The 22,607-nt window shown below is 55.2% G+C and overlaps 1 protein-coding gene across 1 annotated transcript in view; it reads left to right on the top strand.

The window, feature by feature from the left end:
• The first annotated feature begins 95 nt into the window (after positions 1-95).
• NECAB3 (N-terminal EF-hand calcium binding protein 3) overlaps positions 96-22,607 on the top strand; it is a 32,002-nt gene continuing 9,490 nt past the window's right edge. The window contains exons 1-5 of the mRNA XM_039728136.1: positions 96-1,027; positions 5,096-5,120; positions 5,916-6,024; positions 11,726-11,751; positions 12,762-12,859. Coding sequence (XP_039584070.1) covers positions 140-1,027; positions 5,096-5,120; positions 5,916-6,024; positions 11,726-11,751; positions 12,762-12,859 — 1,146 coding nt within the window. The 5' untranslated portion in view covers positions 96-139. The remainder of the gene's footprint in view (positions 1,028-5,095; positions 5,121-5,915; positions 6,025-11,725; positions 11,752-12,761; positions 12,860-22,607) is intronic.

Below are 22,607 nucleotides of genomic sequence, written 5' to 3'. Positions count from 1 at the left end.
TGCTCCGCTCCGACCGGGGCTGCTCCGGTCCGACCGGGACCGCCCCGGGGCGAGCGGGCACCGGGACACAGCGCGGCCCCGCCCCTCCGCCAAGACTATTGGTGGTTATTGGTATCAATCACAGCTCGTGGCCAATCGGATGGCGGCGGGGCGGGCCCTCCGCGGAGCCAAAGTTGGCTGGGGCGGCGGAGCCGCTCGGCTGAGTCGGGATCGGCGGGGCGCGACCTGCGCACGGACCGGACCGGGCCGAGCCGAGCCGAGCCGAGCCGAACCGAACCGAACCGAGCCTGCCGAGCCGGCCCGAACCACCCTGCCGAATCGAACTGAGCCCAGGCGAACCACCCTGCCAAAACGAACTGAGCCGCACCGAACAGAACCGAGCCCATCCCTACAGCAGCGAACAGAACCGAGCCCATCCCTAGAGCAGCGAACAGAACCGAGCCCATCCCTACAGCAGCGAACAGAACCGAGCCCATCCCTACAGCAGCGAACGGAACCGAACCCATCCCTACAGCAGCGAACAGAACCGAGCCCATCCCTACAGCAGCGAACAGAACCGAACCGAACCCGTCCCTCTGGCACGCAGCTGATCCCCAAGGCACGGAACCAGACCCATCCCTACCGCACCGAGGCCGTTCTTTCCGCACCCAGCCCATCCCTACGGCACCGCACCGCTCCCGTGCCCCGCGGTACCGCACCGATCCCGCACCCCGCGGCACTGCTCCGCATCCCAGAGCACCGCACCGACCCGTGCCCTGCGGCACCGCACCGATCCCGCACCCCGCGGCACTGCTCCGCATCCCAGAGCACCGCACCGACCCGTGCCCTGCGGCACCGCTCCGCATCCCAGGGCTCCGCACCGCGCCCTAAGGCTCGGCACCCTCCGGCCCCGCTCCGCCCCGCGGTGCCCGCAGCGCCCGCGCCCGCCGGGACCATGATGTCGTGTGCCGAGCTGCTGGCCGTGTGCCTGCTCTCCGCAGACCGCGGCCCCAAGCCCCGCCGCCAGCCGCTGCCCATCTTCCACGACGTGAGTACCGCGGGGGGACCCCCGCACCCTGCCCGGCCCGGGGCCGCCGTGCCCCCCTCGGGAGCCCCGCACGGGCCCGCCGGGTGAGGCTCCTTCCCGGAGGAACCGGCCCGAGGGACGCGACCGTGCCCGCCCGGAGCTGGCCATGGCCGCGATGGCTTCAGCAGCGATGTCGTGTCCTCCCGCTGGATGCTGGGCCTCGGGTGGCTGCAGACAGCCCACGCCTCTTCCAGAGCTGGCTGTCATGACTCCCGGAGCGGGAGCTGTGTGGCAGGAACGCTGTGGAAGGTTCCCTGGAGCTGTTCACAGCCACGGGATCCAGCAGAGCGTTGCCTGCGGCAGCCCCCGGGTGCAGCCCCCGGGTGCAGCCCCTGTCCCTGCCCGCTCCCGGCGCTCCGGGATTGCGGAGGAGGATGCTCCGCGCGGGTTGCGGGTTGCCGCGGCATCCCGGCGGCGGTGGGTGGCACGGGGGAGTTGGAAATGCAGGTGGTGGCTCTTTGTGTTCGGGGATGCTGGCACAGTTCCTCCTGTCACACCGCGTCCCCTCCTGTGACGGGGCCGGGCTCCGGGGGCGGCTGCATGCCCGCCAGGTGCCAGGGGCACAGCCCGGGCCACAGCCACCCCTGGAGCACCTCCTGCTCCTGCCCAGATCTCCCTGGGGACAGAGCCCTGGCATTGCCGAGGCTCCGGCACCGCTGCGCTCCGAGCCACCCTGTGGACCGGGGACATGCGGGGACAGAGGTGCTGCCCTGCCCTGCCGCAGGGAGGAGAAGGACAAAGCCAGCGAGGGCTAAGGATGAGGGCTGGTGGCGCCCGGGCACCTGAGCAGCCCAGGTCGGTGCCAGCTGTCCTGTGCCAGCTGTCATCTCCGTCCTGACCCGCTCCAGGCTCACCCCGTGCCCAGTCCATCCCAGAGGATGGAGCAGCAGATCCCGGCAGCACTTTGGGAAGGTGAATGCCACGGCGGGTCCAGTCCAGAGCTCCTGGCACCGGGGAGGCGCTGCTCGCAGCTGCCAGCTGGGGTCGGGGTCTGCCGGGGGCTCGGGCTGCCCGGCGCTCCAGCCAGCATCATTAACCGCACTAATTACTCGGCTGCGGGAAGGTGGGCAGGAGGGGGCGGGTGGTGACAGCTGTGTTCCAGCTCAGCTCCTCAGGGCACTCGTTGAGTCGCACATCCATCCCTCAGGGTGTCATTAAAGCAATTAAAATGGGAAATGTTAACAACGCTAGCAGCTGCTTGCCGGGTTCTGACGGCTTCTCTTCCTCTGCCCTGTGACTCCTTTGCTCCCACCTTTGCTCCGGAGCTCGGCAGGGCGAGTTTAATCCCTGCCCCTTTGGGTCTGGGCACTTGGCCGGTGCCCAGCTGCCCCCAGGCTGGTCGGGACGAGCATCCCTCGGCAGCTCCTGCCCCGCCTGCTCCCGGCAGCGCTGCCCACCACGCATCCCGGTGGCTGCTGCTCCTCTGGGACCTGCCTGCACATCTCCTGCCTTTGGCGGAAGTGAGGAGGAGGAGGAGGAGGAGGAGGGCTTTGCCCGAGACGCTTCGCTGCAGGCGCGGTGCGAGCCGCAGTGCTGCCATGGCCCTGTGCAGCAGCTCCAGCCGCGGGCACATCCAGCCTGCTGCCCGGGGCTGGCTCTCTCCCCTCCCGGGACACCGAGCTTCAGGAAGGACAGGTTCTGGTGCCTGGCCGCAGCCTGTCTGGCTGCCGCGGGTCGATGTCGCATTGTCCCCAGGGCAGCTGTCCCCTCCCCAGCAGCCTGTCCCTGGCTGCCTGTCGAGCCTCCAGACCTGCAGGCAGGGGGAAATCCTGTGATCTCCTTCCTTCCCGGGGTACGTGTGGGGCTCATGCCATAAATAAATGCTGCTCCAGTGCCTCTTCCCTCGGTCTGGTGAGGCTGCGGCTGCTGGGGCACAGCCCAGGGGCTGGGGGAGCATCCCGGGCTCCAGGCAGTGCCCCTGTGCCTCTGAGGCTGCACCCCTGCCCTGAGGCAAGAGAGGGATGAGGCAAGAGAGGGATTCCTTGCAGGGCCCTCCAGCAGCCCACGCAGACCAAATCCCCCTCCCAGCCTGGCTTTGCGTCACCTTCCCCTGGATTTGTCCCACTGGGGACAGAGTCACTGCCATGGCTGAGCGTGTGCCTGTGCCCAGGGAGGGGACAGCACTGGCATGGGGGCATGAAGGGCTCTGTGGGGCATGAAGGGCTCCGTGCTGGTCCTGGGCTCAGGCAGGGACGGGCTGGCTGCAGGCAGCTGGAGCCAGAGCCCTGCCATGCTGGGGCCTGTGCCATGCCAGGGTCTGTGCCATGCCGGGGTCTGTGCCATGCCAGGGATGTGCCATCCAGGTCTGTGCCATGCTGGGGGCTCTGCAGCAGACGTGGCCTTGCCCCGGGGGCACTCACAGCTCCTGCCTGTGCCACGTTGGTTTGGAGCTGTCGTGTGTGCCCTGGTTTGTGTAACCCACTGAGCCTTGGCAGTGGGGCAGAGGCACCCACTCTGTGCTGAGGCTCCTGCTGAGCCAGGAGGGGCTCACCCCAGCTTAGAGACCTCCTCAGCCCAGGGGTGAGCCCCTGAAGTTGTGTCTGCCTCTGAGCCCGCACACAAACCCTGCTGAGCAAGGCCAGCCCGTGAGTGGGAAATGTTTGGCTCCAAGTGCCTGGGTGACACTCGACTGTCTCTGAGATGAGCAGGGTGGCCTCTGTGACACCTGGAGCCACACAGGTGTCATTACAGGAGCCATGTGTCCCTCTGATGACACAGAGCTCTGCAGGATGCAGCTTCTCCTGTGATGGAGAGTCCATGGCAGGGTCTGCCCCTGCAGCCGTGACACCCCACACCCCTTAGCCTGGAGAAAGCTTTGCTGTAAAATCCAGAGAAATCGCTGCTGTTTGGGAGCTGCAGGTCCCCGGCTGGGATCCAGGGATGGATGGCTGGTTACCTGCTCCTCCCAGCCCAGGGCAGCCCCGCTGGGGCAGGAGCAGCTCGCTGTGCTCGCCGGAGCATCCTCCAGGGAGCTGCTCCTGCCTCCAGCCCTAGAACAGCCTCTGCCCAGCTGCAAGCCAGAGTTTGGGGGGTTTTCCTGGGCAGCTCCTGCTTTGCCTCAGTTTCCCAGGGCGGTGTCAGGGCCTCAGAGCAGCACGGGGCTGGGGAGGAGCTGGGACAGAGGAGCAGCGGAGCCTCTGCCTGCTCCGAGGGCAGAGTGGGGCAAGAACAGAAAGGTTCTGTCTCCTTTCCCAGCCCTTTTCCTTTCCTAATCTTTCTTCAGACCTGCAGATTTCATCAGCCAGGATGATATAAAGGACAGTTGCCACACAGACAATTTTCTGTCGTTGTCTCCATTAGGATGTTCTGTACAAAACCTTGTACATTTTGGGCTGGGAAAACATTGCCAGGCTTCAGAAGTGATGCTGTTCCTCACTAGAGTCAGCCTCAGAGCTTCCAATAATTCCTGGTGAATCAGCTCCCCAGCTTTCTCCTGGGGCATGGGAGAAGCCTCATGGTTGGGAATCTGCGCTGAGACCCTGAACTGGAGCAGCTCTCCAGCTGTGCTCTGTGGCAGAAGCAGTTACAGATTAATTAGTTCATTAATGATTAATTGCAGTGATTGTGCATGCCGGGGTGTTGTGGAAGGGCTGTGCTGAGGGCTGGTTATGGAGCTCAGGGCAGGAGCTGCTCCTCCGTGCAGGTGCTGGAGTGTTGGAGATGCACAAAGTGCTTCTTTACAGACTGGGTTTCTTCCTAATGTTCTTTCGTTTAAATGGACTGAAAAATTAAACAGTTGCCATCACAAGGATGCAGCAAAGTCTGTTCTGCTTCGCCTGTGTGTTCTCTAAAGCTGCTTGCTGTGAGTGCCGGGCTTGCTCAGCCAAGGGCTCTGTGCATTAGAGGCAAGAAATGGGTTTAATCATTGGCAAAGGGGAATTTCCAGCAGCCTGTGCTGTCCTGACAGCTGGGGCTTCTCCCTGAGCTCCTGGCGGTGGTTTTCCGTGGTGCTGGGTGCTGCCTGCCTCTCTGCTCAGTGCCCTTCTCTCCCTGCTGCCACGCTGAGCCCTGTTGTGTTTTGTCTTGCAGATTTTCCGGCGAGCCGACAAGAACGGTGAGTGCTTTGTTCCTGCCTGGCTCCTTCCCACCGGGAGCTTTGGCTGGAAGAGGGAGGGTGGAAAACGCTTTTCTGCTTCCCCTGGATCCCAGAGCCTGCCCAGGGCTGGGGAAAGGGCTCCCCCAATTCCCCATCCGAGCACCACGCAGGACACGGCCCCTTCCAAACCCTGCTCCTGCCCAGGGGCTGGCAGGCTTCTGCTCGGTCCCACGCAGGGTTGCTTCTGTCTCTGTGCTCAGTGCAGGCTTTTACAGGTGCTCCTGGCTGGGTGATCCTGTTTCTAGGTGCCCCTGGTATTTGGGAGTTAGGCTCTGCTGCCCAGTTTCTAATCCAGCACCCCTAAACCAAGCGGTCCAAAATCACAAGTGGTTTCCCTGAGCCTTCCCACACTCTCTTGGGCTCTTTTCCTTCATGGTAGCTTAGGAGATGCTTCTATTGCAGATCACAATGCAGCCCAGGAGCTGAAGTCCTCCACAGAGAGAGGAAAAAGCTCTTGAGTCTGTGGAGAGCCCTTTCTTTCCATGGAAACCTGATGCTGCCCTGCATCAGGTGCTGGTTGCTCTTGGACAGTCTGCATGCCGCTGCAATGGGGCCTTTAGGGAAGGGCTGAAATCCCCACCTGCCATGCCAGCAGCACCCAGTGTTTTTGCAGGGCTGGTCGGCCAGGCTCTAGGGAGATTTGTGCTGTAATTATCATGCAGAACACGCCCAGCCCCGTCCCACGCGGCCTGCAGGGCTGGGATGCTGCTTTCCTCAGATATATAATTACTCTTCCCTCTCCTTTGAATGCAGATGATGGGAAGCTGTCATTTGAGGAGTTCAAGAACTATTTCTCTGATGGCATCCTGAGCTCGGAGGAGCTGTGGGAGTTGTTCAGTGGCATTGACAGGCGTCACTCAGAGTGAGTACGTGGCGGTGGCACGGAGGGGACACAGGAGCAGCTAAAACTGCCTGACTGGAGGTGGAGGAGGCTGGGGGGCGGGTGTGATAAATAGTCAGGGTGAGACAAGCCCACCTCTTGCCACACGCAGGTGTTCAGAGCCACTGAGCAGAGCCCTGGGAGTGCTGAGAGCAGTCAGACATTTTGAGAGCAGCCGTCGGATTTCCTGCAGCTCCAAAGGCAAGCAGGCACTGAAAATGCCATTCTTGTGGTTTGGAAAAGGCACTCCAGGAACAGCCAGCCCGGGGAGCAGGCTGTGTGTCTGCAGGAGCCTGTGCTGGTGTGGGGACACACAAAGTCACAGACTCTGCCACTGCTGACTCAGGAACTGCCTGGCACTTATGTAAGAGCTGCTTTCCACCACAAGTGGGCCTGGTGCACGTAACAGGGAATTTAGGGCAGCTACTTGCAAAAAAAAGAAAGCCCCACAGAGCAGGAGAAGGAGTTGTGTTTAGCTCTGGTCTCCTTGTGAGTAGTGCTATCCAGAGGGCTCTGTTTGGCTTGGCTGGGATTCTCATCCCAGCTTTTTGGGTGGTTTTGGCCTCACTGGGGTCTCTGCCCAGCTGGGTGCTGTGGGTGTCTGTCCTGGCACTGGGGGGAGCTGGGTGCTACTGAATGCATGGCTGGGTCTGTGCAAACCTTGGGGTGCTGCTGGGGCACAAGGGGCTGCAGCTTCCTCCCAGTCAGGGCAGGTTTGGCTTCCCCAGCACCAGCATCCCCTGCACCTCTGACACCCTTGGCCAGGGCGCAGGTCCCTGCCAGGGTGAGGAAATTTGGTCCCAGGGCTCTGCAGGGAGCCAGGGCAGTGGCACAGAGGGCTCTTGTCACACTGGGATGCCACCAGATGCCACCACAGCAGACACCCAGTGCCATCACCCACTGGGGAGTGGGGCCATGGGAGCGAGGGGCTCCCAGGGCTGTTGGAGCTGGGTTTGGTCCCTCTGCAGTGGTGGGCAGAGGGGTGGGCAGCCTTGTGCTGCTTTCCTGGGAGCCTGCTGCTTGGGCTTGTGCATGTGGGCAGCAGGAGGTGCCTCCTGAAAGCCTCTCTGTCTCTGGGCTGTGATCCCAGGAAGCTGCAGTGAGTGTTCCCCTTCCTCTGGAAATGCTCCTTTCCTCTTGCTCCATGTTGGGGTGACCTCAGAGTCACAACAGCCCTGGAAAACACAGGGTGCAGTGAAAGCTGCACCAAGGGAAATAAAGGTTGGATATAGGGGAAAAGTTTTTCATGGAAAGAGTGATAAATTTGTGGCATGGCTGCCCGGGGAGGTGGTGCAGTCCCCATCCCTGGGTGTGTTTAACAAAGCCTGGATGTGGCACTGGGTGCCAGGGTTTAGTTGAGGGGTTGGATTTGATTATCTTGAAGGTCTCTTCCAACCCAGTGAATTCTGTGAAGTTGGGAGCTTTAGCCCAGCTCAAAACTGAGCAGGGAAGGTGTCCTGCCTTCAGGTGGGGCTTGTTCCATCTGTCTGGAGCAGCTGGGGAGGCCTGACTGGGCTGTGCTGCCCCGGAGCCCTGGCTGCAGCAGTGTCCCCCCAACGAGGGCAGCTGTGACAGCATCGAGCTGGTCACATCTCTTAGCAGGGCATGAGCCTTGGGTCTTTGTTCTCTTCCTGCCACCAAGAGCAGAAGGGACCCTCAGACAGAGTTGTTTGCAAATTCCTGCAAATGTAGGAAACATGGGGTTTGTGGAGTGCAGGATTTGGTGCTGAGGGCTGTGCTGGTGCCCTGCTGTCCCCATGGTGGCTTGGACATCCCTTCTCCCCTGGGCTTGTTCCTTGCACTGGCAGGAACTTAATGTTTCAGAGAGCTGGCCAAAGTTTGCTGCCAGACTGAAGAGTATTACAAAGCTGGGAAGCAGCTAGAAGCTCTCCAAGCAGATCTGCTGTGCTGCTTTTGTGTCCTGAAGCTTTAGTGATGATGGGAAAGTTTCACCCTCCATCCAGCAGGTGGGTTTGGTGCTGTGTTTGTCATGTCTAGGCTGGAATTTGTGTTTCCTCATCCTGCCAGGCTGACCTGAGGAGGGGCAGCAGCAGAGACCCCCAGACCCCTCCTGGCCCTCACCCTTCCCTGGAACCTGCAGCTGCTGGGCCCAGGGCTGACAGCTGGGAACATGAATATTCCAGAGGTGTCCCACATTTCTTGTTGTCCTTCCAGAGAGCCCCATGCCCTCCTCTGTCCACCTCCCACCCCTCTGGCTCTCAGGTGGAACACACCTGTCCATCACACAGCTCTGCTGGGGTCACTTCAGAGCCTACATCTCCACACAAGGCTGGTTTTGTTCTGCATTTTAGAAAATGGTTCCATAAAGTGTCCCCTCACTTTAACTCTGACATTTCAAAGTTGATGTTGAACCCAAATTCAGCTCTGGATGGCAGCTGGTACAACAGCAGCTCCATGGCTTTGTTTGGCTGGTCCAGAGCTCCACACCAACTCTGGCAGTGGCACACTAAGGTTCACCTTCCTGGAGAAGAGCATTTTCATCCTCTGAACGTCTGGGTGAGAAGAGACGGATGTTTATGGAAGTATGAGAGCTCCATAGCTGCATCCAGACTTGCAGGGGTTGAATGCCTGCCCTGTGGAACCTGCCCAGGGAATTGCTGTTTGGATTTTACCTGTCCTCCTGTCCTGCACCTGTTGGGGAAATTGAGAAAAACAAGGCCTAGAAAATGCATCTTTCCATGAGGGTGTTCAGGAATTGGGTGCAGATTGCTCAGAGCCTTTCACCTGGAGCCACAAGGGGTGGAAGTGCTGACCTGGTGCCTCTTAAAATCTTTTGGTGGAAATAACCTCAAGCCTGTGATTGTGTGGAAGAAGGGATTTGAGTGGATTCCCTCTCCTCTCTTTACTCAGACACTCTGCAGCATCAGCCAGCCCCTGATGATGGAGAGTGACTGAAACACTCCGTGTCACACAAAAAAAGGTTTGGAAACCAGATCTGTGATGGCAGTGGAGGTTCCCAACATGATAAATTATTTTAAAAAACCCAAAAAACCAGTCTGCTTTTCTGCAGCTGATTGCTGTTTTCTTGCATAAATTCCAGGCACATTCTGACAAAATCCCAACAGCATAATGATGACAAGCTCCTCCATCATCAGTTCAGGCTTAATTACAGTTAATCAGTGGTTTGAGCACAGTCAAAATACAGTTATGGGAAATGTGGAGAGTCTCAGGATGAGTGCTTTGGAGGCAGAGGATGGCTCTTCTCTTGGAGTGGGAATGGCAGAGAGGAAAGCCTGCTGCCCCTGGCAGCCCTGCAAAATGGGTCAGGATTTGGTGTGCACATTCTGTCCCTGAGCCCCACCCTGTTTTTGGTGTGAATCAGTTCTGGCAGCATGAGAATGGCCCCGGGGTTTGTCTGCTGTGCTCTGTCTGCCCCTGCCTGTGCCAGGGGCTGCTGCAGCCTGTGGGACGTGGGAGAGGCTCCCCTGCAGGGCTGCTGATGGAGCAGGGGCAAAAGGAGCAGGTCTTCCCTGGACAGCTCCCAGAGGGAGGATTTCTGCCACGAGATGTTGTTGATTGCTTCGATGTTCAGTGGTTTAGTCATTGATTAGCTAACATTTCTTTTTAAGCAGCAAGCAGCCGAGATATAAAGAGTTATTGATGACCTCAGAAGCCACAGGGTGGGAGTTGATGGCAGCTCCTTGTCACACCTTGCTGCAGCTGGAATGGCAGCGAGTTGGGCTGGTGGCTCCTGCTGAAACCAGTCCCAGCCCCAGGTGCTCACTGGGACCAGTGCAAATGCCTGGATAACACAATGTGTGCCCCAGGTGTCCACATCCCCTCCGTGGTGACTCCTGCCCCTCTCTCAGGTGGCAGCCAGGCTTTCCCTGCAGTGCCAGCTCTGGCAGGCTGTGCTGTGGGTGCTGCAGTGCCAGGGCTCTTGCAGCACTGCAGCAGCTCTGCAGGCTCCAGGCAGCTGCCAGAAATAAAGGGGAAAACTTCAGAAGGAGCAAACCCTTTTTCCAGTGCACACTTGTGCCTCAAACCCCAGTGTCCGTCAGGCAGAGCTGCCCAGAGATGGGATCAGCAAAGTTGGAGGTGGCAGAGCAAGGGGCTGTGGCTTTGCAGGTTTATCTGGATTGAGTCTCGAGGGAAACACGATTTTTTCTCCACTTGAAAAGTGCCTGCAGTGCCAGGTCAGTCTGCAGAGCCCTGCCTAAATCAGCTGCTGTGTGTTTAAAATAGCTGAGCTGAATCCCAGCCTCACACTGTCCCTCTGTGCTGCCCCAGAGCTCCAGCTGCAGCCCCAGAGCAGAGGGGCTGCAGTCCCCTGCCCTGCCTCTGCCACCCTCACACCAAAATATTCCCCTGCCTTGAACCACTGCCCACTGCTAAAGTGCTCTCAGTGGAAGCCCAGGAGAAAGCAAGAGACAGAAACAGCCTTTGCTGTTTCAGGAAAAGCTGTAGGAAGATTTTTACCTTAATTATTTCACCTTAAATGGCATTTTGGACACTTCACACGCTGTTCTCTAATTTTACATGGGGGTGATTTTGTCCCTTTGCCCTGTGAGCAGTGTCAGAGGGGGGACAGGGAGATGTGGCCGTGGTTTCCCAAACCCTGGGCAGCAGCACTGCAGCATTCCTTGTGCTGGGAGCCTGGCAAACTCCAGGTACAGCCACTTCCTCTGTGTGTGACAGCACTTAAACACTTAAAAAACACTTGAAAAGCTCTCTTTGGGGCTCTTTTCCACTTTCCCAACCAGGATTAAAATTGGTTGTAATCATCTGGGGGATTCTGAGGCAGCAGAAGGCCTGGAGCAGAGGCTGATTTGAATGAATGCCATGCTGGGCTCTGTCCCTGCAGGCTCTGGGCATGGAGAGCAGCTCTGCCTCCGTGGCTTTGGCCACCTGAGCAGATCCTACAGCACCATGCAGACCCATCCCAAAACCTGGGGCTGTTTCTGGACGTTCCCTCCTCCCTCTCCCCCCCAGCAGCACCTTTAGCAGCCACGGGAGGGACCAAGCCCTGCAGGGATGCTGGGGGGAATGTGCAGTGCAGTGCTCTGATAGTGAAAAGGGTGGGGGTCTGGCCCCTGCCTGCAGGATTTTGGAGCCAGGTCCCTGCTTTAACGACCTTCAGGGCAGGAACAAGTGCTCTGGAGGGCTGAGAGGTCATCCAGCCCCTGGGAGCCTGCAGACACCCTGCAGCACTGGGCTCTGAGGGAGGGAAGAGGAGGAGCAGCAGCTGGAGGGGTCAGGCCATGGTGGGGACCTGGGCTGAGGTCAGGGATGAACAGGGAGGGAGCCCTGGCTGGATGCTCCCCACCTCTGGGGAAGAGGCTGGGTTGAAGAAGCAGCTCCAGGGTTCAGAAATGGGGCTGCCAACCCAGCTGGGCAGCCAGGGGTGTGGGGCACCTCCATCCCTACCCCACTCTGTGGCCACAGGTGCTCTCCCAGCACACTTCAGCTCCAGGAGGTGGTGGTGGAACAGATCTTCCTGCTCCTTCATCAGCCCCTGGCTGCTGCAGGGGCTGGGAATGGCTCCTGAGCTGCTGCCTCTGAACCCCTGCAGCCCCTTATTTTTCTAATACAGCTTGTGAAAATGCATGAACATGAAAATCCACCAGGACTCAAGACAAGCCCCCAGACCCCTGCTCACCACCACTGTTTCCCCCACACCAGCCCCACTCTCTAACAGGAGCTTTTTTTGTGTTTCTTGCAGCAATGTGGACACAGAGAAGTTGTGTGGTAAGTCAGGGATGTTCCTGCCCTGGAGAGCCTCTCCTCCCCAGGGTGTGTGTGGTGGGGCTTGTGGTGTCTGACCTGGGCAGGACTGGGTGGCTCAAAGGTCCCTGTGGCTGGATTCCAGCACAGAGCTGCTTTTCCCAAGGGGAAAGGTGTTTTGGTTTGAAAAGCCAGGTGTCTGCTAAGGAAGGCAGGAGCGTCCCCTGAAATGGAAAATGCAAACCCCCTCCCTCTGAATTATTATAATTTTGAAATTAAGGGGCTCTCAGGCAAATATATGGGAATATGAATAAGAGTTCTTTATTAGGAAAATTAAAAAATACAAATACAATAATACAAACAAATAAAAAACAAACCACAGCCAGAGTCAGCAGAGGCCCTGTCCCCTGTGGGTCAGGGTGGTGGCACAGTCCCATCCCATGGGGGCTCAGCCCTCCTGCAGTGCCAGCTGTGCTTCTGCTGGAGCAGGGATCCTGCACAAGGCTGCAGTTTTCCTCTGCAGCTCCAGGGCTGCTGGAGATGGGCCTGCTCTCCCTCTGGCAATGCAGGGCAGGAGAAAGCTGCTCCTCTGGGAATGCAGGGGGCAAAGGCTGCTGTGCTGTTCCAGGCTCAGATTGGATCCAGGTAGGAATGCTTGGCTCCTGCCCTGGGCACAGCATCTCCCCATGGGATGCTGGAATTTGATCAGCCCTGCAGGGACACTCAGTGGCCATGGACAGCAGAGATCTCCTGGAGGGAGGATTGGCTGTGGGAGAGATGAAGAAAACTGCCCCAGGAACAGCAGAGAACTGCCCCAGCTCTGACAGATGGGGACAGAATGCACAGTTCCAAACCACATCTTACAAACCAGGACAACAGGGAAGGACTTTTCATTTCAGTCATTGTGGGAGAGTGATTCTGGAAAGGGAGGGAATTCCCCCTTGCAGCTCTGGGCTGAGTGTGGGGAGCAGGAGCAGGGGAGGCAGAGGTGCAGGTGCTCAGGAGCCTGACCACGGTGTTCTGTCCTGCTGCAGATTATTTCTCAGCCTACCTCGGGGAATACAGGAACGTGCTCTCTGCCCTGGAAACGCTCAACGCTGCGGTGCTGGCAGCCATGGACAAAACCAAGCTGGTAAGGATGGCACCAGGGGAGGGCAGCAGGGTGGGAAATGGGAGCTGTGTGAGCTCAGCTGCTTCTTAGTGTGGAGTTTGGGGGTTGGAGGCAGCAAACCCCTCAAATCCAGGGTGTCAGTGTGTGCTTGGGTTGCTGCATGTCAGGCACACAGCCTGGAGGAGGGGAAGGGCAGCAGCCTGCTAGCAGTGGAAGGTGTTTGCTGCTGCCTTTCCTGAAAGCATCTTCTGAGAAAGCTGCTCGGGCAAGTACAGACAGTCACTCAGTCCACACTCTCACCATAGCTGGGTCAGCAAAAAGAGATGGAAATGGTCTCTGTATAGAGTTCTGTTGCTGAAACAGGCAATCCCCCAGCTGGGAAATAATGTGCTCTGACTCCAATGATTCCAGAAAGCTGAACAATTGCTTTATTAAGCTATATTATATTACACTAATACTATACTAAATTACATACTAAAGAGATACTAAAGAAAAACCCATGACTGTCTCCAGACAGTCATGGCACACGTGGGTCCAATTGGTCAAGGAATCAAAACAACCTTCACTGGTGCCCAATTCACAAATCACTTTGGGTAAACAATCTCCATAACACATTCCACATGTGCCAAGAAACAGGAGCAGTGACTAGAGATAAGAATTTTTTTCTCTTTTTTCTCTGAGCTTTCTCTGCCTTCCCCAGGGAGAATCCTTGGTAAAGTTGTGCCTGCTGCTCTCTGTGAAGAGAGCTGTGGCCACAGAGTTCCAGTGAGGTTTATTGTAGAGTCACACTGAAGGGATCCAGGGACAAAGCCAGGGCAAACAGTGAGTGTCCTTGGTTAAGTATGGGGTCAGGAGCCAGTGCTTTGGGGTCACAGGGGTAGTGCAAAGGGCAGTGACCTATGAGAAAGGGCAGATTAACACAGCTGCAGGACACCATGGGAGAAGCCCCTTTTGACTCACCCTGAGGTGAGAGGCATTCTCGAAGCCTGTGGTAAATTCTTCCAGGGCAACATCCTAGAAGTTTCCCTAAAAGGCTCAAAGGTGTTCACAGAGAAGGGTAAATCCAAAATTTTTGTGCTGTGAAGACCTTATCTGCATTCTGGGGACATCATCCATGCTCTGGGGACATCATCCCCCCCTTGCAGGGCTCTGGCAGTGCCTGTTCCAGCAGCTCCTTGCAGTGTCCTGCCCCCAGACACTTTCTGGGAGCATCACTGAGAGCCTGTGTCGAGTTCTGAGCCAGAACAAAGTGTTCCCCCCCGAGCAGCAAGGCTCCAAACGAGTCCTGCAGGGCTGGTGGTGCTCAGGATGGAGCCCAGCCCGGGCTGTGCTCACAGACTGAGTGCTGGCTGCAGAAGAGAGGCAGGGGCAGCTGCAACTCCTGCTCCCCCAGCCTGGTACAGAGCTCATTCCTGCTCTGCCAGCCTGGCACAGGGCTCATTCCTGCTCCCCCAGCCTGGCACAGGGCTCATTCCTGCCCCTGTTCTCGCCCTCTCCCTGCAGTTTGTGCTGATGGAAGCAGTTTGGAGGCTCCTGATTAGGGCAAGCTCTGAGCCCCAGCTCTGCTGAGCAGCCTCAGGATAAGGACAGTGGGGAAAGGCAGCACTGGAAGGGCCCTGCCCAGGGAGCAGCAGCTCCTTTTGCACCTGAGATGTGCCAGAGGGTTCAGCTGTGTGCTTGGGAGCTGCTGAGCATGGGGAACATCCTTCCTTTGAAGGAGGTGAGGGGCATCATCCTTTGAATGCTCCTCTGAGTGCTTGCTCAGACAGAGAAGACAAGGGGGGCCAGTCCCACACTCACCAGAGTGGTGTTTGTGCCTCTGTGGTGTCAGTGCCTGTCTGGGTTTTTCTCTGGCCACAGCCAGCCTCAGAAGTGTCTCCCTGTACGTGTGGAAATTCGTGCCAGGAGAGGGAATCTCCTGAGAATGCATTTTCTCACTGGTTCAGGTCCCCAGCCCACTCACAGTTATTAAATACAAGTGCAGAGGGAGAGGAGGAATCCTCTCCAGAGAGCTGTGCTTTATTTCAGTTCCTTTCTGTTCTGTTTTTTTGGGTAATGAATGTGTACAGTCACGGATTTCTCCAAAGGGCAGCACAGTCACTCTCTGCTCCACAGTGTTGGTGTGAGGCATTCACTCCCTCCAAAGCTTCTGTGCCACTGCTGTTCCCTGGAAAAGAGAAGCAGGTTTTCCCTGTTGGAGCAAATTTTGCTGGACTCATTTCTCCCCCTGTTTGGATCTGCCTGGAGCTGGGGCAGTGCAGTGTTCCCAGCACTGCTCTCACCAGGAGGAGCCTGTGCTGACCAGGGGCTCTGATCCCAGCCCTGGTGTGCCAGTGCAGGCATTGATCCCCTGGGATATCCCAGCCCTGGTGTGCCAGTGCAGGTATGGATCATCCTGGATCCCTCCCCTGCACTCCCCTGCTGTGCTGGGCTCTGCTCTGGGCAGGAGCTGTGGGAGGGATGCCTGCCACTGCTGGAGGCTGCAGACATGAGAAATGGAGAAATGGAGATGAGAAATGCTGCATTCCTACCTGCTGGCACCTGAGTGTGTTCCCACATTTGTATTTCCAGAGTTGTGATGGGATTAGTGGGCTGGATTTCAGCCAGTTTCACCCCTCAGTGAGCCAGGGCAGAGGCAGATGTCCCCCACTGCACCTGCCCCTCAATTCTTCTGGTACAAACACCCCTCTGGGGCCTGCGAGCTCCCTTTGGCAGAGACAGCACCCTCGTGGAAGAACCAGATGAGCTTTCACCCCAGGGAGCTGCTTGTGCACTGAGAAAACTGGAATGTTGGAACCCTGGATACTGAGAGTTTCAAACTTTCTGTGCTGACAGGCACTGACCCTCAAGAAAACACTACATTTGACCTGATGCCATAGAGAAAACTCCCAAAATTAAATAATAAAACTAAGATTATGAGTGTGTAGTTTAAATAGAAGTGTGTAATCACGAAGTAGAAAACTTATAGTTTAGGGTTTTAGAATAATATATAAATAATAATAGAATAATGTTATATAGTATTATAATATAATAAATATAAAATAATATCTTGTATAATTAATATATAATTAATATATAAGACTAGATAATAGATTATATAGTATATCACATATTAGCTGTATAATTAATTATATAATCATTAATATATAATATATAATTAATAATATAATATGAATTTAGAGTAATATATATAAAGGAAGATAGAAGTTTTAAGGCAGAAGCTAGTCCTTCACCTTCTTCTTCATGAGTTTGAGTAGTATTATGTAATTGGATTAAAAAAATCCACATTACAAGCCACAAGTAGTTAGTTATTAAAAGTAAAAATAATTTAAGTGTCATTTCTTAATGAAACAGCTTATCCTTTAAAAACTTTGTAGAGAGAGAGAGAGATATAGCTCCATTTTTAGTTTATTAAAGTACTATAGAACTCACAATTTGTGAAACTGTTAATATAGATAAGAACTAATAAACATCTAAGTCCAAAGAAGAAATACCATGTCACGCATTTAATCCCAACCTTAACAAAAGGAAGCAAAGGCTCCTCAGTGGAGGAGCCCTGCAGAAGGATCTGCAGGCCCTGCCTGCTCCTGCCAGGCTGTATTTGCAAGGACTTTGCCTGACTCTGGAACAGGCAGCGAGGTCCAGGCTGGCAGGGAGGAGGAGGAGGAGATCTCAGGCTTGAGCTGTGTCCGAACAGGCAGCGAGGTCCAGGCTGGCAGGGAGGAGGAGGAGGATGAAAAGATCTCAGGCTCGAGCTGTGTCTCAGCACAGCATCTCCTGCTCAGGGCATGATCCAGCTCCAGCTGCCCAGCCCTGCATCCTCCAGGGACACAGCTGGAAATGTGGAATATTGTATTTGCGAGGTGCCCCAATAAAGGAAGGATTGATGAATCTGACTCCATGTTCTCAGAAGGCTAATTTATTACTTTATGATACTATATTATATTAAAGAACAATATCCTAAAGAATACAGAAAGGATACTTACAGAATGCTAAAAAGATAATAATGAAAACTGGTGACTCTCTCCAGAGTCTGACACAGCTTGGCCCTGATTGGCCAAAGAGTGAAAACAACTCACAGCAGAACCCAATGAAACAATCACCTGTGGGTGAACAATCCCCAAACACATTCCACATGAGCACAACACAGGAGAAGCAAATGAGATAAGAATTGTTTTCCTTTTCTCTGAGGCTTCTCAGCTTCCCAGGAGAAAAATCCTGGGTGAAGGGATTTTTCCAGAGAATGTGAATGTCACAGTGGAATGAACAGGAAAGCACAGAGAGCCTGGGCAGCTCCGTGGAGACTGCTCAGACTGTGCCAGGCAGCTCCCCAGGAGGGGAATCTGGAAATCAAGGCACAATCAATGTGCCATGGGGAGGATTTTTCCAGAGAATGTGAATGTCACAGTGGAATGAGCAGGAAAGCACAGAGAGCCTGGGCAGCTCCGTGGGGACTGCTCAGACTGTGCCAGGCAGATTCCCCAGGGAATCAGGAAATCAAGGCACAATGAATGTGCCATGGGGGTATTTGGGAGCTGTGGTTTGAGGCAGTGCTGCCAAAAGCCCTTGGGATGGAATATTCCCAGCTCAGGACACCTGGCTTGGGTCACTGGGCTGTGTCCCAGCTGTCTCCTGGCTGGCAGCTCCTCCATCTCCTTGTCAGCAGAAACCCTGGGACAAAGTGTGGGAAGTGCAAGCTGAGTTTCTCCTGTGTGCCTGCAGTTACTGCAGTGTCAGATTAGCCCTTTTCTGACCCAGAGATGGGGCAGCTGAGAGGTGTTTTCAAAACTTTCATTCCATTTTCAGTCTCATGTGAAGGGTGAGACAATACAGATGTTATAACTCACACCATCACAATCAGAAACCAACTATTTCCTAATTACAAAACTATAAGTGTTTCTTAGCCCATCAGCTTTAGCTACACTTTTTAAAAACTTATACTTCATACTTAAATATATATACTTATATATATGTATATATACTTTTAATATGTATATATGGTATATATATGCACTATATATATACACACGATATATATTTTAATACATATACTTTTATATATATATATAAGGTATATACCTATATGCTTTATGCTTACACTATACTTATACTTTTAAAAAATTATTTTTATTTTCATTTCTCTCTCAACAATGTTTATATTATTCTATAATATTTCTAAGTTAACATTCCTTATCTCAATGTTTACATACAAATATGCACTATCTGAGCCTTCTGTCAGATTTTAAGAATTTTCTAGAAATCCATTTTCCATACTGCAGGAAGCTCTGTGTGTGTGTGTGTGAGCAGCAAACCTGCTCCTGGTTGTTTTTATGGATCTACAGGTCAGCAGGAGGAAACCAAGCCATTAGGGGTTCCCATGCCTCCATCCTTCCTCACTGGGCTCTTAGGAACATGCTGAAGAAAATTTGAGTTGACAAGAAGAGAGGTTTTTCCTTCACATTCTGCCATTCCCACTTATTTGTAAAATATAACTTGGTAGCTGTGCTGTAGTGTGCTAATTACACCTTATTTTGTGGCTGAACTTCATGTTTGCAATATAATTGTGTAAGGGTAGGAGGTGAACAGTGGAAATAGCTCAGAAAACAGCCTGATGTTTCTCACAGGGGGTCTGCATGCTAAAATCTTTCCATTCTCCAGTGTGCAAACACTGCAAACCCTCCCATAAATACCTCTCCAAGCCAGGCAGCCTTATTGATCCTTTGACAGGAATTACATGGCCACCCATTCCATTCTGTCCTGAGCTTAACTATCATCATAAGAAATCAATAAAACCCCTCAAAAGGAGAATTACAGCAGCTCTTGGCAACTTGGAGATTTTTGACTGGGTACACAGAGCTGAAATCCCAGGGCACGACCAATTCCTTGTCTTGAGCTTGCTGAGTTATTTCCCTTGTGACTCCCAGCCACAGGGCTTTGCCATGAGCAGAAATTGCTGTGCTTGGTGAGTTTATTGATAAGAGGGTTTGACCTCTGTGCAACATCTGATGAGAGGATTTGGGTTTTTTCCCCCAAAATGAGGAGTGCGATGGGGGCCGGACTTTGGGTTCTTTCTCTCCCCTGGCATGAATTTTTCCAGACTGCTGCTGAAAGGTGGAGCAGCATTTGGAGCTCTCCTGGGGGATGGTTATTTCCATCCTGCCTGCAGCAGTTCCCCTGGTGTGCTGTGTTTGATGAGGCAGCTGGCAGTGCTGCCGTGTCCCCTCCTAGCACAGCGTGCCCTGGGCTGGCAGGGGGTTTGGGGGCTGTCACCCCTCACTGGTGCTGTGCCTGTGTGTTTGGGGTGTAGGGACTGCCCTGGTGAGCTGTGGGGCTCAGGGCAGGTGGAATGTGGTGTTGGTGAGAGCAGCTCTACCCCTGCCATAAAACTCCATCCGTGGGGGATGTGGGCATTCAGGGTGGAGCTGAGAGGATGGGGAGTGCTGGGAGGCAGGCTTGGTGCTTCTCCCAGAACCTGGCCCTGGGAAAGTGTCAGATTATGCTCTTTTCTGACCCAGAGATGGGACATCTGGGAGGTGTTTTAAAAACTTGTATTCTATTTTCAACAATACAATAACAATATTCTACTTTAAGAATACAATTTTGTACTGATTTTCAGTACCAAGAAAATCCATAATTAAATGTTATCCCCATCATCCTCTATACAGAAACTCAGGTTTGTAGTACAATTGTACTACCCCAGTAACCCCTAAAAATAAAATTACTAGCCTAAATAGATTCCCACAGGAAGGGGTGTGATGTGCTTGGGGAGAAGCCTCCAGCCCCAGGCCAGGGGAAGTGTTTGTGTGCCCAGGCTGTGGCAGGGCTGGATGGACACCTCAGAGATGGGAGCACTCCTCATCTGGCTGCTTGCTGGGGGAAGGGCTCTCAGTGCTGCCAGAGGGATGACAGGGACTGGATTTGGATTTTGGGCAGTGAAACTGATGCCTTGTACAGGCTGACCTAGAGCAGAGGCTAAAGAACAGAGCTGGACCTAGAACAGAGCTAAAGAATAAAGCAGGGATTTATTAAAAGGCCTCAATGGATCCACCTTGGGCAGCACAAGAGCCCAGCCAGGGCTGCACCCAAGATGAACCAAAATGGTCCCAAAATGCACGAGCGCTCACGGGGTCTGTCACTGTGATCAGTTCTGATCCATTTGCAGATTGGAGTTCATTGTCCCATTCCAGCTCCAGCCCATGCAGTCCCATCCTGCTTGTTTCTCTCTCTTCAGCCCACGCTGTTTGTGCTCTTGGGCTGAGGTTTGGATCATTTGTCCTTGGTGCCCAGCTAGAGCAGGAATTGTTTTGTCTCCCTGCTCAGTGCAGAGAGCTCACCATTCCCTCATATGAAGCTCAGAATTGCACACTAAAGCAGCACAGAATCTGAAAAATATAAAAGCTAAACCTGAGGCATCAAAACAGACTGTGCAAGACTGTGTGGTGGGGGAATAATGTTCCTGCTGTGCCCCTGGGGACTCCCTCACTCCAGGTGTGTCCTGGGGAGGCTGGAGTGTCTTTGTTCCCCTTCAAGCAGAGAATGGGTCCAGGCTGGCAGAGCTGGGCAGGCACAGAGGCAGTGCTGGCAGGGCTTCCAGTGCCTGCACACCCTGGGATGAGGAGGGGAAGGCTGGGCAGGGATCCCCAGCCCTGAGCTCTCCCTTTCTGGGACTGTGGGCACAGAAGGCTCTGTGGGAACACGTGGGATGCTTGGCTGGGGGAGGCTGGAGATGCAGAGCTGGAACTCAGTTTGCTGTGGCTGCATCCTGTCAGTGCTGCTGCCATCCTCTTCCTGAGGCAGGAAAATGAGATTCATTTTCCAGCAGGGATGAAACCCCCATCCCCCTGGCCCCTGCTGCTGGGGCGGCTCTGACCATCCTTTGCTGACTCCAGGATGAGCCCAGAGCTTGGGGGATGAGCATCCATCCTCTCCCTTCCCTTCCCTTCCCTTCCCTTCCCTTCCCTTCCCTTCCCTTCCCTTCCCTTCCCTTCCCATCCCGCTGTGCCCAGTCAGACACAGCTCCTGGACTGGCACAGAGCAACCAGAGAACCACGAGGGGCTCAGGACCCTCCCCACTGCTCCCTTTCTTTGACACCAGCAGTGGAAGGGTTACAATGAATCCTTCTGTGCAGAGCTTCTGGAATTCCAGATCCTCAGAGTGCTGGAGAGAAACGCAGCAGGAATTGGAAATATTTGACCCCAGTAATGGAGCGGCATTGCTGGACATTATTTTGGACATGGTTCGTGCAGCCTGGGGGGGGTGAGGGCAGCTCTGGGTGCTGCAGCCTTGGGGTCACACGAGGACACCACAGGGAGGGCAGGGATGCTGCTCCAGCCTTGTCGAGGAAAGGGATGGAGCTCTCCTGGAGGCTCTCCAGGGGAGCAGCCAGCCCTCCTCCATCTCAGGGAGGCTCCTGCCTCGCCCTCCCGCTGCTGGTCCTGTCTCTCAGGGCTCACGGTGACATGCTGTGGTTTCTGTGTCCCTTGAGGAGCTGGCACGGGGCTGGCCATGGGGACAGCAGTCTGCTGTGACAGTTGGGCTGTGCTCCCCAGCTGCTTCCTTCACAAGTCCTGATCCCTTCCTGATCATCTGCCGAGCTGGGTCAGTTCAGCCAGGCAGCAGCAAAGCCAGGTGAGGAAATGCCTGCCAGGGAGCTGAATCAGCTCCCTGAAGCACCAAACGACCTCTAGACCAAAATTAAAGGGTGAAAGCAGTTCCCTGGTTTCCAGCTCATCTTCCTCAGCCAGCGCTGACCTGTTCCAGTGCCAGGGTGAGCAATCACCTCCTGCAGTGAGTGGCTGCAGTGCGGGCGCTGTGCAGACCTTGCCCTGCTCAGCCCCTTCCTCCCACACCTGTGGCTCCCTTGGGGGCCCTGCAGTGCTGACAGCTGGAGAAGGTCCCTTCCTCATCCTGGCAGCTGCATTTCCAGTTGGGAAAGGCAGCCTGGAGCATTAGCATCGCCTGAGTGTACCCAAACCAGGCTGTCAGCGTGGCCTGGATCCCCAGCATGAGCCCCAGTTGTTTTCCAGCCCGATGGGACACACCCTTAGACAGGAAATAACCCAGAGTCTCAGTGAAAAGCACTTTGTTTCTTTTGGGGCACTTTAATTGACTCTGCACCCCTGCAGCAGCGCAGGAGCCACTGGGGCACCGCTGCTGCAGCTGCCCGCGTGGCAGGGCAGTGCTTCAGCCACTCCAGCAGTGACACCGGGGATGGCTGCCACCTCTCTACTGGAATTTCGTGTGCACGTACTCAGCCCCGTGCTCCTGGTACTCGCCCTTTGTCATCCACGAGTGCTGGAAGGACGTGAGCGAGGCTGCCATGGAGCCCCCAGCCCAGGCTGCCGTGCCCCTCCGGGGGTTCGCCAGCACCTCGATGTGCACACCTGCTCCTTGGAAAAGGCAGTTCAGCTCCAAGCACATCCTCTCGGGAAAGCCAGGAAACATGGAGGAGCCTCCAGAGAGCACGATGTTGCCCAGAATGTGTCTCCTGGCCTGCTTGGACAGCGCCTGCAGGCTCTGCCCGGCCAGCTGGTGCAGGCCGGGGCAGCTGAGCTGCAGCAGCTCTGGCCGGAACAGCGGCTCTGGGCAGCAGAAGCGCTCCTTGCCCAGGGTGATCCAGTGCCCATCGGGGGTCTGGAACCTGGCTGGGGCATGGGAGCCCTTCTGGAGGTCTCCCTCGTAGTCCAAGGACACGTAGCAGCATTGCTCCTTCAGCTGGGTCAGCACCTTCTTCGTCAGGGCCTGCAGCGCCGAGGGCTCCGCGGGGCT

This window comes from Passer montanus, unplaced genomic scaffold, assembly GCF_014805655.1.
Source record: "Passer montanus isolate IOZ18808 unplaced genomic scaffold, ASM1480565v1 scaffold64, whole genome shotgun sequence".
NCBI lineage: Eukaryota > Metazoa > Chordata > Aves > Passeriformes > Passeridae > Passer > Passer montanus.
Note: the sequence above shows the minus strand (reverse complement) of the source record. Positions and strands in the feature narration are given on the sequence as shown.